The following is a 15,382-nucleotide window of genomic DNA, read 5'->3' as shown; positions in this document are numbered from 1 at the left end:
CTCCGCATGCTTTCAAACCATTTCGCGATTATCTCAAGTCGACCAGTTAAAAGAAGGGAATTTATGTTGGAGCTGAAGAGAGGGGCCGCGCCCGAGTAGAGATAGAGATAGTAGAATTTATCGCCTTGCCGTTCCCGTTCTCAAAAAAACACTTAAAGATTTGGTCATTTCAAGTCGCAGTCGTGCAGGGACGACAAAGAAACGTACAAAAAATCGTGATGCGCGTGCAGAGTTGTTGTTTTGCTAAATATATCCCTATTGCCTTTTGACGTTGCCGTTGCATTTCGTAAGGTCCCTAATATGTCCGCGTAGGCGCCATCGTCTCTTTCCACTTCCTGCTAGACAATTCCAGGAGAGAACGAGACTGGCAGCGAAAAGTGTTTACAGTGGAAACTCGATATAAGGAAGGGCCAAGAGAATATCTTGGTTATATCCATTTAGTAATATGAATATGCAAGAAGTGGTCTATTATCAATGCTGCGTTCTGATTGGTTGAGCTACTACTAGGTTATATGTTATAGCCCACTAGTAGAGAAAAGCGCCGTCTTTTTGGCGGCAGAAAAGGATTAAAGTCTAGCTTTAAGAAGCTAAATTTTTTTTATTCTTGATATTTTTGACCAACTAGTTGGATTCTACTAAAACAATTATTCCTCTCGCCTTCACGGCCTCTGAGTCAATAGCCCATTCGGGCTCGAGGAATAATTGTTAAACATTTTACTGATTTCATTATGACGTGGGTGAATATCTTTTGTCTATACTGCGCGAGGGCTTCGTTATAAAGGGGTCCGTTAAGTCGAGGTTCTACATGAACTGCCTCTTCATTCCTGTAGCAGAAACTGAAAACGGTGAAATGGTCGAAAGTTTTCACTTCTCACTTTTCAAAGACTTGGGAAGTCATAGGGCGTCATCAAATGAATGGCAACGGGTCGCGTACAATTTCTAACAGCTGGCTAAAAACCTTCCTCTGCAGAGTTTTCCAGTTTTGAACACTGCTCTACAACCTGTACGACGCCAGCGCTCACAAAACAAACTCACCTTATGAAAGGTTTTAACAAAAGTCGTACTGATGGGAGTTACGTGATGATCTTGTCCATTTTTTTATCGTAGTGTTTCCTAGGAGGCGCTGGGACAGCGTTAGTCAGCCGTCTCCACAGTCAACGGTTCGAAAGGACTTAAATGACCAACGGAGCGCGAGGCATCATGGTGTACTTGTCGCCGCCATATTGGAAGACGAGAAGACCCTGGGGACGAGGTTGAATCTAAACGAGCGTGCATCGCGAGCTTCTCTGGTTTTCGGATCGTCACTTATAATAATAATAATAAGATTAATAATAATAATAATAGTAATGATAATAATAATAATAAAAATAATAAAATTAATAAATAGATAAATTACAGAAATAATGACCTTTTTTCAGGTAGAAAGACACGTATAAGATTCCCTAATGACCTTATAGATTGGGGTCATACAATACAATTATGAGGATACTTAAGAAAATAACGTGGGATTAGAACGCTGTTTATTACTTTTGTGTTTTACATGTCGTTACTCTAGTAGCCTTAAATTGGTATTTTCTTTCCTTTCTAAATTAATTTTCTCAATGCATCATTCATTCATCAGTGCGCAACGGTATGTTTCAACCTGCAGGAAAAAAATATTACTATTATTATTATTATTATTATTATTATTACTATTATTATCTACATACAAAAATGTCTGCAATCTGATTGGTGAAAACTTGTCAAATTATCCCAAATATAGTTGAAAAAACGCGAAATTTTGTGCAGAAAGTTGAAATTAGTTCAAAAAAGGTGATGATTGACAAGTAGGCGAAGCTACAAATCGGCTACCTGTAGAAAAAATGGCTGACCAATTTGAAGACAGTAACAGCAACTTAATTGCAACTGAAAGGAAAATGTAGAAAACAAAAAAACTCAAAATAGGTATGGCTAAAAGTTTGAAGATATTAGGCAGAACAAAAGGGCCACGACCAAAAATTGAAAGCTATGAACCGGAGGCGCTCAACAAAATTCTCGAGGATTTTTTTGGAACAGTGCGTAAAAAAGACGGCCAAGACTACGAGTGTTACAGTCTTCGCATCATGGTCACTTCAATTGACTTATTCCTAAAAGAGCAAGGTTATCATTTTCCAGGAAACTGATCAACTGGTTGACAATTTTAGTCTAGACTAGGGAAACCAGGAATTGCCACTCAAAAATATAAAAAAGTCAAAAGCTGTATCTGAAGTCGTTAAGGATCTTGGAATTTACATTACTTCGAACCTGTCATGGAGTATGCAAGCCAACAAATGTGCAAATAAGGCAAACAGTGTGCTTGGATTCATAAGACGAGCGGTGGTTCCTAAAAATTCCTGAGTGTTTTCGAAACTTTATAAGAGTCTGGTACGTCCGATATTCCCAGTACTGCTCTCCAGGTTTGGTGTCCGCACCTCAAAAAAGGCTCACACACCTTGGAGAAAGTACAACGTAGAGCGGCATTCAAATGTGGCCTTGGAAATATTGGGCCAGACATGTCCTACAAAGAACGTCCAAAGTTCCTTAAATGGCCAACACTTCAACAAAGAAGATCATTTTTGTCGCTTAGGCCATCCTCTTTTTTTTCTCCGTTTACCGTCGTTCGACCGACCCTAATTTTTGGCATTTTCGACGACGTAACGACGTAGTTACAACATTTTTCACTTGAAATAATTCTTTTAATCTGAAAAATGAGCATAGTAACAGCATAGAGAAAAACAGGAACAAAAACATGAACATTTTTCACAGTATATTGTAAATTTTGTTAATCCAGATATGTGAATGTTAACCTTTAACGTCGTTCTGGGGTACCAGGGCCTACTATTCCGAGACTTCTTGTGACTTTGTTTACGTTTTTTTTTTTCAATCCGACCGACCGACCCAATATCAGGAAACGCATTCGACAGTAAACGAAGAAAAAAGAGGGGATGGCCTTACCGATCGGTTATAAGACAATAAACAGACTTAATGGACTAGATGCCTCAGCATTTTTTACGTTTGCACATGATTTTCGATCCTTATGAGCTAATCACCGTTTCAATCCGTTTCAAACTTGAGTTTGCATCCGTAACTTTAAATAGTTTTTTAAAAAATTCTTTTTTTATACGCATAATCGATGAGTGGAATAATCTGCCAAAGGAATTTTTGCTGAGATGGAAAATTTGAACACTTTTAAGAACAGACTGAGATGTCATCTTGCAAATTTTTCTAGTGAACACTAAGTTCTTCAAACCGTGAAATATATTATATATTTAGTATTTTAAACAGTTGTAAATAATTTATGTTCTTAACTTATGTTATTATAAGGAGATAAACTAGAAAGGGATAACCGCCTTTAACTCCTTTTCACTTTTCCATGGATTTGTGAATAAACAGTTACTATTAATGTAAATAGTGCTTTGATTGAATAGTGTTTTAAGTGAAATTAATTGTAAATAGGATTTAATAGTTAGCTTTGTTATCAATAAAAGATTCTTATTGTTACTATTATTATTATTATTATTATTATTATTATTATTAAATCGGCAAGTTTAAATTTACGCAACTCGGCCTAAAAGCTACTCTAGGATAGCGGGGATTTGGGGAGTTTAGTCTAGTATGGGGTAACAAAATTCAGCTAAACTAGCTGTTGTTTTAGGCTAAGGGTTCCAGGGTCCCATCGGCACATCCCCACCCAAAATTTCTTAAGTATCCCCTTCCCCTCGTCCCCGGAGTTAGAGTTGACTCGTCTGGGAGTAGTGGGTGACCCCATTACCCGTGACAGGTTTTTCTCATATAAACGGGGCGTAAAGTTCGTTGTTACTAAACGCCGGGGACCAAACCGGAAATTTAGTATTATAAAGAAAGAAAAAACGCTACGTACTTGACGGTTAACCAAATTGTACATTTACGAGGTCTTTCTTGCATTTCTGATCATCTCTACAAGTACCGAAAACTCCCAACGAAGAAATGAAGTTAGTCTTTATGGTGTCCAAGGCGTTCGGAGCATTTCCGTCAAAGTAATAGTTAGGCAAATGGCCCATTTTCAGTTTGTGGTTAGGTGTTACCTCTGTAATTAAACAAATAAAAGACTTTCATTAATGTTTTTAAAACATTTAAAACTTCGTTTTATCCGGTTTGTTTTTTGGGTCAGAAAAACTTTAGACTCAATCAACCTGAATCAAGGATTAGCGGTTATTGCGCGTTTTAAACTTTTCCCGCCACTTTAGAAACGAGAACGGAACTGCGGCCAAGTTAACTTTTGCAAGGGTTTCTGGGGCTGTTACTTGGGACATGGAAAACACTGGTCAATAGCTGACCTGCGCGTCCCTAGTGACGACACCCCAGAAACCGTTGCGGGCGCATTTAGACTCAAGTTCCCTGCCCGTTTCTAAAATGGCATGCTTGAACTTTTCTTTTCGTGACATTTTCAAAAAAGCGATAAATTTTTCCCAGAAAGATAATTTCTGGTTTCTCGCTTATGAGTTAAGGCAAGGTAATGAAAATGTTATCGCAAAATACGGGGGCTTGTTCTGTCGCACTTTGTAAGGAAAAAGCTGTTGTTGTTGTTGTCGATGATTATACTTATTATTGGGTTTACTTGTCCTCCGAACATCCATTTCAAGTTTGTTACAAGTTTGCGACAAGTGTTATTACAAAGTGCGATGACCTTTTATTACAAAGTGTCACAGCTTGTTTATTACAATGTGCGACAAGTGTTATTACAAAGTGCGACAATTTTATTGCAAATTGCGACAGGTATTACAAAGTGCCACAGAATATCTTCCAAGGGCTGAACCTTTTTTTTAACAATAATTGCAATATCTTGGTAAAAAAAATGTGAGAATACAATCTCCGAAAAGCGTAGGCAAATTAATAGAAACACTTCAAATTTCTTAGATGAATTGAACTGTTATCCCGCATGTTATAGCCCCTCTCGTGCTTAGAAATTCAACGCAGTATTTGTTCCTTCGAACAGTTGCTTTTTAAAAAAATTCGTTCGGTGCACTTGAAAATAAAATTGATCGCGTTCCTCGGAAGCTACCCTGCGAGCAGAGGCTACATTTTCGCGGTATACGAGCTGGAGTGCGAAAAATAGCTACTTTTCGCACGCCAGCTCATACCGCGAAAATGTAGCCTCTGTTTGCAGGGTACTCGGAAACGGTTTGAAGAGGTGCATTTCTAGCGTTTTAAAAAATTTAAGGCGTCCTCCTTGGAAAGTTTTTTAATCGACAATAAGCTCAGTAGTTCTGTTATGCTTTGAGTTTAGGTATCGAACTCGGCTTTTGCTTTTTCTCTGTAGTTACCTAGACTGCAAAACAGTTGGGCTTTTTTCCCTCAAAATCGGATTAGCGTAGCTAAGAGTCTCACACGCGTACGTACTTTAATACTCAAAGATAAGGACTGTTTTGCAGTCAAGTAGTTCCCATGTTGATGAAAATCTTACCAGAGCAGCTGGGCCAAGGTAATCCAGTGGGAAATGGTATGGTAATCCATTGTCCTTGGCTGCACAAATACAGCCATGCGGGATTTGAGACAAAGTCGAAGCCGCCTTTACACATCACAGCACATGTAGGGTCATCACTTAAGGACAAACAGGCAAGGGCTCCGTTTTTAGGGGGAGGATAAATGGGGCAAGTTTTCTCTGTTAACGAAAAGTAGTAAATTCATGGAAAACAGGATATAAATAGAAAATCATACGCACTAATTTAGATGCAACAAGCGTTTATAAGTTATGTTGAAATGATAAGTGAGCTCATGTTCCTTATGAGGTTACAAAACGTGCGCTTCAGACAGCTTGTTAGCGGAGACCTAGAGCGCTTTCCATTTGTCAGAATAGAACTAGCCGGCCGGAGCAGTCAGGTAGCAAATGAAATCGGCTTTTTCCAAAGTTTTTTCCCGCTTGCTAGCGCTGAAGCACCATCTCATTCGGGTATACCATTTAGGATTTGACTGATCTGGCTGAATAGTTTTGATTAAAAGTGAAATTCTCATTACGACGGGAAGGGTCTGCCCGGTCAGTTCACTGACAAATGGAAAACGCCCTGAAATTAAGACTTAAACTGAAAGAAAGCACTCACGGCTCTGGATCTGTCCTTCTTTGAATAATCCTGTGAGCTTTTGAGAAAATAGGAGCCCGGCATACAACTGAGATGTCTATATGAGACATTGGAACTAACCTCTATTTTTGTCATCAGTTAACTGTTAATTCCACCCCCCTCCCCGCCACCCCAACCAGTAATCAGCTCCTGAAATTAATCCGAGGGCAACTACACATTAAAGACCATTAAATCAATAGTTTAGAAAAACTTGCAAATAACAGAAAAGAAGGTGCCAAAGCCCTGTTCAAAGCAAATTAGTGTTGAATATGTCTTTGGTTGTTAACCATTTCCAAACAGTTTTTGGAAAATCCGGTTGAAAAGTAAATAGAACACGACTTTCCGGGTAGTTCCAGTTGAAAAATTCCGGGAGCAACGGAATTTTTGAAAAGGTAGTCCTGTTTTCCCGGTGGGAATGTTCCAAAAGAAATTCCATTTCTTCAAAACTTAGGCTGTATTCATTTTTTGAAGGGAAAAGACCGGAGATGGTAAAAATTTCTGAAGGCAGGAAGGGGGGATGCCAATTCTTTTAGATGCCATTGAAAGAGTAAGTATTTGTAACGTTACTGATAAACCGCTACACAAGTGAAGTTCCTTATTGTCTAGTTCAATGAAGGATGTTTTTGTTATTAACGACTAAAACTGTAATGTCCTTTACTTTGTGCAGTCAACCAGCGCTATCTACATTATTATACATTATTTTTCCACGTCACGGATTTTTTTTTAATCTCATAATCATCATCATCACTGTCGTCATACTGCCCACAATTTACTTTCCTCATTAAAACTGAGACGGGGAGGGTTGTGAATTTTTCTCAGTTTAGTAAAGAAGGGGGGAGGGGGTGGGGGGGGTATCAAAAAAATTCTGTATAAAGTAGGGGGATATGAAAATATTTCGCCTCTTTAAAAAATATCCTCCTCGCTCCCCCCCTCCCCTCCCCTCCCCCCCCACTTCGCGGCCGTTTTTCGGCAAATTCGGGGACAAAATCTACCAGTCCTACATTTTGCTCACTACTTGCCCAAACGGTGGACCGACGGGTTTGCCTATGTAAATGGCAGACACGGCTGGTAATTTTTTTGTCAAAAACAGTCTCCGGACTCGCGATCTCACTAATTTTGGCATTAAGCTTCATGACCCTGTTTGTCCCCTCCTTTCGAAAGCCTGGTCAGCGAGCAAACATAATGTACATGATCGTAAGGACAAGAATTTCAGTTTCACTCTTTTAAAACTAATCACATCTGAGATTTTCTCAATAAAAAAGAAAGAAACGAAACAAAACGGTACGGGCATTCATGTGAAGTCAACTCTCTTTAAGACGCAGGACACCTTTAGGACCGGCACTAAGTGTCCGGGGGGGTACTCCCTCATATAAGCCATATAGGTATAGGCCGCCCCAGGGGTAGGGTTTGTGCGCCGTTTTGGTCTAAAAACGGGTATACACTTTGCCCATTTTGGTCTGGAATCGGGTATCGTTTTCGAGGCGTGTATGAACGTATCTGAAATCGGGTCAGGATTTAAAGAACTGGGCGGCACACCCCTAACGAGAATTCCCGGGAATAACGCCCCCCGGGCACTAAGTATCCGTCTTAGAGAGATGTCCGTCTTCTAGAGAGTTAACTAAAGGGAGTAAAGAAAGGTAGCTGCTACCCAGACGTCTCTCTCTCTATGAAAATGTGCGCCCAAAGGAAGGTGAGAAGGAGACAACGTGCGACACGCGCTTTGCCTGCCGTCTGTACTCTTCCCATGGCTCCTTGCGGTTCATCGTCAGTCATTCGCGTTTCGCGCTCACCTCTACCATGCGAAAAACGAAGCGCCTAAGGAGGAGGCTGGAAAGGTAGGGTGTACTTTGCCCATATGTCGCATTCTCGACCCCAGTGCTTACGGGTTTGGGAATGCGCTCTCGATCTCTCTCCTCGACATGCGTAGAAGAGCTCTAGGTCAAGATTGCCATATGTCGCTCAACACGAACTTTTCACTTACTTTTCAGAGTTATGCGAAAGCTACATGTGGCTACATTTCCAGACGAGTCTCTTGCCGTATAAGTCACTTCGTGTAAACCAGGAGCACTAAAATAAGAACCAATCTGTCGGTTTGACTCGAGAGTAGGAACACCAGTATTGTCTGTAACCATGGGTAGCTGCCAATTTACACGAACCTTAGAGTCGACGGTTTCAATTAAGATATCGGGTGGGCAATTAATGAAAACTGGAGGCTCCGTATCTGAAATATGATTAACAAAATTAAAATAGTTATCACTTTAAAAACGAAGATTTTGCGTCATGTTAAGATTTACACAGAACTTTAATACAGAAGATGAATCTTCATGAAGGCTCAACACATCTCACAAAAGCGTTGTAAAATTCATTTGTTAATTTATTAACCCTTTATTCAAAGCCCCAATATCCACATACAAATTCTCTATATTGATCTCTTTACATTTCCTTGAAAAACTAGTAGAGAGAGTAACATTTTCTTTTGACGATATATCGATATTGTTAGGAGAAAAATTGATGTTGATCACTCTTTCTCTTGGGACTTAAAGGGTTTACGTTTTCACCAATCAATGGGCCGTTTTCGGGTCACATGTACACCTCTGGTTGATGGGTGATTTTGAATTAATTTTTGATACAGTTAATTCACTCGTATTCATTAACGCATGATGAAGATCTATACTCGCTGTTTTATTTCACAAGCACGATGAATATTAAATACAGTGGAACCTCGATTTAACGAACCTCTATATAACGAACTCCTCGGTTTAACAAAAGATTTTCATCAGCCCGGGCAAAATTATAGTAAAATGTATGGAACAGAACCTCTATATAAGGAACCTCGATTTAACGAATATTTTAGTTGTTTCCCCAAAAATTCGTTAAACCGAGGTTTTCGATATAACTCCCTCGATATAACGAACACATTTCCCCAGTCAATTGGCACTTCGTTAAACCGAGGTTCCACTGTACTCGCGTCCGAACGTAACTTCTTCCTTCACAAACTAAAGCTCTGCCGCACTAATGTACGGGCCCACAAAAAAATGCCCATTCATATTTTTATCTTGTACTTAAAGTCGAAATTGTGTTAAAATAAACGCATTCCTTCTCACTATTACCTAGGCAGAGTACTATGTTAAGTGGGGATGGGTGATTAGATAGTCGCATTAGTGCCTGGTCGTGACAGTAGAACCTGTTCAAATCGTTGGGTATGTCTTGTGGATAAAGGATATTATTTAAGCTGTTTCCACGCTGGCATAGTCCCAAAAGTACCTATACAACAATGGAAATAATTTACACTCTAAGAAAATGTAATAAATCTTCGATTTTCCTATTAACAGTATATAAAATAGAAAAACATGAGACGTAAGCCGCATATAAGAAACAAATTAAGCGTTGACCGTAACAAGACGTAACCTGCAGCCAGCGCCCCATTCATGAGACCGTGTGATAACAGAAAAGCTAACTATTTCCTAATAAAAAACTTTTTTAGGCTTAATTAGTTGTAAATGCTGTAACAATGTATTTTTCCTTTATCTGTTGTACGTTGTTTTTATTTTCCTTCCACGTAAATGTAAGTATTATCATTAAAAGTGTTGTAACCAAATAAATGTTAAAAAAAAAAAAAACTATTTCCTAATAATAAAGTCGATTACCTGTAATTGCCGCGGTAGTGAATTTTGTCAAGAAAACAGTAGCAATCAAACTTTGCAGAAACTTCATGTCAGCGCGTTCCAACTACAACGAATACTGCTCAGTATATAGGCAAAAAAGAGAAAAAGAATCACCTTTTACGTGCGTGCAGACATACGAAAACTATCATTGCACAAGTACTGATGATAGATATTCATGAACTCTACAATAATTATTGTTTTGTTAGCTGTTCTGGAGTTGATGATGGATCACTTTGTTGAACAAAGATCTTTATTCAGCTGCAGATCACAGTGGGTTTCAACTTTTCTCCCCGAGAATTTTCGCATATTTGAATAACTGTTTTATCAATCATCCTTGCACAGTTTGGTCTCTTGATTCATGGATAAAGTCTTCCTATTATCCATGCTTGGTTAAACTGCGAACACTCTCTCCCCCGCCCCTCCCCCAAGTCTTTCCTCGGCCGTTTTACTATTAATTTACATAATTTTACTTTTTCGCCTACCGCGCGTAACTCTGAGGAATGAAGGACGACTTCTCGCTGTCTAGTCTCTTGGTTTGATGCTGTAACATAGATACAGATACGGATAGATACAATTCAAACAATGCAGAAATACGATCGCGACTTTGAATTCAGTTCTACATGTTAAACAAATAAAAAAATAAGTTTTTCTAAGCTTTGATCTCCAAGTAAATGCTTGCAATAGAAATTAAAATCGGTGAGAAAAGCAACCACTTCTCTTTCGGAATTAAGGGCAGAGGGCGCTGAATAACCAGGGGCGGATCCATAGACCTGATAGACTGCGAGCAGTCTCTTATTTTTCTTTTGAGTCACAGAAAGTCTAGAGCAAGAGTGAGGTGCGAGCGGAAGGAGGGCTGAAGCCCGAGCGTAGAAAATCTCTCCTCCTTTTAACTATTAATTTGCATAATCTCTGAGGAAAGAAGGACGACCGCGCTCGCAGTCGGCGAGCAAGCTCTTTCTGGGACCCCATGCTATGGTACCTCCAGCTCTCCCCACCGCCCATTCGTCAGGTCACTCGACGAAAAGGTGGATTTGCTCAACTTTGCTCCTTGCAAATTGCAAATACGTAAAAACTGAGGAGTAAATATATGGCAAAGATAGTAAAAGTTCCATTTGCACACCAAAAACTAGGGGGTGTAAATAGCCAACCACTGGTTGCCCCGGCGAAATGACGCCTGACGAACTAGCGCACAAATTCTGCATTGTTGACGTGTCACTACCCAGATTTGTGTAATGCTTATGATGTACCAATTACCATATGTATTAACCACTGAACGATCATTTCGATAGCAATGTCTTTATTGCTTCAATCTTAACAGTTAATCAATATTTTGTTCCATAAAATGAGGAACCACCTGTTTGTGTCCTCCTTTACAAAATTAATCATGAATCACCATACTCAGTGTTTCAGTCTATATTTATAGAGCTTTAGATTCGAGAACGCGGAAGACTACGGGGGCGAGATTTAACTTACAGGTTTTTTTCGTTTATGCTCAAAGAGTAAACAACCCAGAAAGCCTCATTTTACGTTTTTTTCACTAAAAAAGTTCGTACGGTTATTTATACTGAAGGAGGTTAAGCCCTCTCCCGATCACAAAATGATAAAGCACGAACATTTGATAACTTGTTTCCGCCACTATTACACTTTCTCAAAAAACCTGTAGTAGAATGACGACGGCTATCGCGTTTTCCGCCAAATTAGGGATTTTAAGATCCAACGATGCGACGTCAACGAGAACGTCGCTTAGAAAGTGAATTTGCGTTCTTTCAGTCTTTATCGCAATTATTCCTACCCACTTACTTTGTCAAATGTAGGTGAACCCTCCTGGAACTGAAATCCTGGGGCCAATATCCAAGTTCAAAAAGAGAAATAAAATTTCGTCGTTGCTTGTTTATAGGGACCTTAAGCATCGACAACGAAACGGACGACGACGACGCTTCGCAGCCGAGGCAGACTGGGCCAAGGGTTTCGTTTTCGGCGGGGAAAACGAAGTTTAAGCAGTGCAGCTTCCCAGACGGACGACGACTTTTTCTTTGCGAAGAACTTTGTCTTGTTACAGTCTTGTTAGGGCACTCAAAGACGTCCGTAATTTGCATTTTATAAGGTATGACGATGGTTTAATCGACGATGGCGAATTCATTGTTCCTTACGACCTGGATTATTTGATTGTGGAGGCTTTCTCTTCGTCGCGCAGCTTTTGTTTTTGTTTTGAAATGAAGTGAAACCTGTATACCGATCTCGAACAGCTCCTGACTTGCAGTTAAGCTAAATTTCGGCTGCTGAAGAGAATTTAGTGCTGCTACAATGTTCTCCCATATTTGTCCTCCCTCAGGGCTCCTCATAAGCACATCATGTTCTAGCTGAGTCCACTGAAAAATAGTTGCCTTTAATGGCGGCTAAAAACAACATGGGAAATTATTAAATCTTAGTACGAAAAAAGGAACATTTATCCTATAGTACAACCTAGAATGCATGAGTAAACATAGGACCATAAGGGAACGTACAGCAGCTAATCTAAAAGGTTTGGAAGATAGCAGAGGAAAGCTTACTTGTCTTTCCGACTTGTTGTTCCGCCATCACTCAGGTTTTCAAACAAACCGAACCTGAAAAATAAATTCAAGTTAGCAGGCGAAGAAACCGACAAAGTGTTTAACAATTTGGATTCTGCTAATCCACAAAGAATATATTTCTACTTGTACGGAATGACAACGGGGGAAAAGAGTGATTTATAGACAAAAAGTATAGTTTTATACTTACGTTTTAGCGACGACGGCAAACCTCACTGAATTACGTCGTCGACGAAGGCTGGACGACGTTTTGACAACCTTACGCATGCCCAGAAGGTTCGCGCGGGAAAATTTTACTTTCGGTCGGCGTCGTCGTCCCATTTCGTCGTCGATGCTTAAGGTCCCTTATGTCCTCCATAAAACGCGAAATTGGGCATTTTCATGTCGTAGTCGTGCAAAAACGGGCAAAAAAGTGTACAAAAAAGCGTGATGCACGTGCAAAGTTGTTGTTTTGCTTATAAAACCTATTGTTTTTTTGACGTTCTCGTTGCCGTCCGCGTCGTGGGATCTTAAAGTCCCTAATGATGCGGGTTCACGAGCGGCGCCCACTACTTGGTACATCGGCGACGACGGCTACGATTAAAAAGTGAATTCGCGCTGCTTCACGCCCAAACTTTAACACGCTTATTCCATCTCGTTTACTTTGTCAAATGTTTTTGGCCTTGAATTCTAAAGGACTGTATCAAAGTTTAGGAAACGAAAAACAAAGTTGTTGTCTTGTGTTCCCGTCCTCGACAAAACGTGAATTTAGGCACTTCACGTTGTATCGTGGAACGATGGCAAAGAAGTGTACCAAAAAAGGGTGATGCACGTGCAAAGTTGGTTGTTTTGCTAATCTAAACGTATTGCTTTTTTGCCCTTCTCGTTGCCGTTGTCTCATCGTTGCTTAAGCTTCTTATTGAGAAAGTTTCGTTCTCCCAGTGATGTAGCCGTCCTCGTCTTAGAATCTGAATGTCTCTAATAGTACAACAAAGAAAATTTAAAAAAACGCGTTGTACCAGGCCAACTTAGTGGCCACAAAGCGAAGCGAGGGGAACTAATGAAAACTCAAAGTTATAGTGAATCATGTAACCTGCGAAGTCAAGTGTGGAAAGCAAGCATTTTAAAAGTGTTGACCGTGAAACAACCGGATTAATGATGTCAGCCGTCATACACATCTGTTTGCGTTATTTATTCCCAAGCGTGCTAGCCTACACGCCCGCCAAGCTGAAAAGTTGTCAGAGTTGTTAGGGGATTACTAAAACAGTGAATTCAGCTTATACCCATGCCAAGTTCTGACAAAAAGATTAAATCGCCCCATAATATTTCGTGCCCTGTGAATGTTTTCGATTCGCCATGATGGATGAAACTTTCAAGGACCCTTAAGGCTGTCTGTATACACAATTAGCTTTGTCTTTCGACTCTAACTGTTTTACAATTATTCGAAAGGGAGGGGCGCTAAGACGGAAAACGGGAAAATTGCGTGCTTTTTGTTGAGGGTATATTCACGGAATGAAATTGATAAAATGAATAGCCATCTACCAAAACCGACTACAAATGATAAAATCTGAAGCGAAACTCTGTAACAGTGCGCGTATAGCAAAGCACCGTTGATTTGTACATACTAATGATCTCTTTAGAAGATTACTATTACTGGAGGGCTGCGGTCTAACCTGGAAGCAAAAGTTAAGGAGGCGGAATTGGCAGTTTAGAAAGTCGCTCTTGTGTCATATGACCCACTGTTGCTTGAAGGGGGCCGAAAAAGCCAGTAATGGTAAATAAAATATGTAAATCTGTTTTTAGAATGCGAGGAATGTAAGGTCTCTGAGGTCCAAGAACTAATAATAGGGACCCTACGATCCGACAACGGCGACGTTCATTAACAGGTCGCTGAAAAAAAGACTCCGCATGCTTTCAAACCGTTTCGCGATTATCTCAAGTCGACCAGTTACTAAAAAGAAGGGAATTATGTTGGAGCTGTGGAGAGGGGCCGCGCCCGAGTTCAGACAGAGATGGTAGAATTTATCGCCTTGCCGTTCCCGTTGTCAAAAAAAAAATTAAAAAATTTGGTCATTTCAAGTCGTAGTCGTGCAGGGACGACAAAGAAAAGTACAAAAATCGTGATGAACGTGCAGAGTTGTTGTTTTGCTAAATATATCCCTATTGCCTTCTGACGTTGCCGTTGCATTTCGTAAGGTCCCTAATATGTCCGCGTAGGCGCCATCGTCTCTTTCCATCTCCTGATAGACAATTCCATTAGAGAACGAGACTGCCAGCGAAAAGTGTTTACAGTGGAAACTCGATATAAGGAAGGGCCAAGAGAATATCTTGGTTATTTAGTAATATGAATATGCAAGTAGTGGTCTATTATCAATGCTGCGTTCTGATTGGTTGAGCTACTACTAGGTTATATGTTATAGCCCACTAGTAGCGAAAAGCGCCGTCTTTTTGGCGGCAGAAGAGGATTAAAGTCTAAACATGGCCTTGTTTACATCAATTGCATCTGTCAAATGCAAGCATGCGCAGTAGCCGTGACACAGCTCCTTTAAGAAGCTAAATTTTTTTTATTCTCGATATTTTTGACCAACTAGTTGGTAGACTGCGAGCAGTCTCTCTTTTTCTTCAGATTTAGTGAGAGCAATGCACGCGCGCGGGAGCGGCGAAGCCGCGAGACGCGCGAAACGAGGGCGGCAGCCCGAGAAGAAAAAAGAGAGACTGCCCGCTTAGCCAGAGCCAATGAATTAAGCGTTGGCCTCACAACGCAAAATACGATTGGCTGATTTGTGAAGCGTTGACAACAAACTGTCAACAATCGAAACCATTGACAAGTTGATGATGGCTGAAGCACTGCAGGAAAGTTTGTCACGTTTCCCGAAAAAAAGAATTAGTTACGGAGCAAAGAGAAGCATAAGAAGGTCTCATCTCTCCGGGTACATGACGTGATCGCGCAATTTAAATGCTCAAAGCCTCTCTTCACTGTCAAGGAACGCTTTAGTTCCAAAACGGTAGTCTTACTTTAGAACTTAAAACAGAAAAAGTAGCATAGGCTGGAAGACTC

General features: G+C 40.2%; 1 protein-coding gene across 1 annotated transcript; it reads right to left on the bottom strand.

Annotated features, from left to right (window-relative positions):
• Positions 1-1,503: 1,503 nt before the first annotated feature.
• On the bottom strand, positions 1,504-9,905 carry LOC140947475 (uncharacterized). Its single transcript, XM_073396587.1, has 5 exons — positions 9,761-9,905; positions 8,095-8,334; positions 5,462-5,659; positions 3,899-4,084; positions 1,504-1,642 (listed from the first exon to the last, which is right to left on the bottom strand). Exons 1-4 carry the CDS (start codon positions 9,825-9,827, stop codon positions 3,906-3,908), a joined length of 684 nt encoding a protein of 227 aa, XP_073252688.1. The 5' UTR covers positions 9,828-9,905; the 3' UTR covers positions 1,504-1,642; positions 3,899-3,905.
• Between the last annotated feature and the right edge of the window lie 5,477 nt (positions 9,906-15,382).

Source organism: Porites lutea, chromosome 9 (genome assembly GCF_958299795.1).
Source record: "Porites lutea chromosome 9, jaPorLute2.1, whole genome shotgun sequence".
NCBI lineage: Eukaryota > Metazoa > Cnidaria > Anthozoa > Scleractinia > Poritidae > Porites > Porites lutea.
Note: the sequence above shows the minus strand (reverse complement) of the source record. Positions and strands in the feature narration are given on the sequence as shown.

Excerpts from the sequence above, each read along its gene's own strand:
- LOC140947475 (XM_073396587.1), bottom strand. The coding sequence starts at position 9,827 with ATGAAGTTTCTGCAAAGTTTGATTGCTACTGTTTTCTTGACAAAATTC. Across the intron at positions 5,660-8,094 it reads CTTTCGCATAACTCTGAAAA|AGAAAACTTGCCCCATTTAT; the intron begins GTAAGTGAAAAG and ends TTTCGTTAACAG. Across the intron at positions 4,085-5,461 it reads ACCTTGGCCCAGCTGCTCTG|AGGTAACACCTAACCACAAA; the intron begins GTAAGATTTTCA and ends GTTTAATTACAG.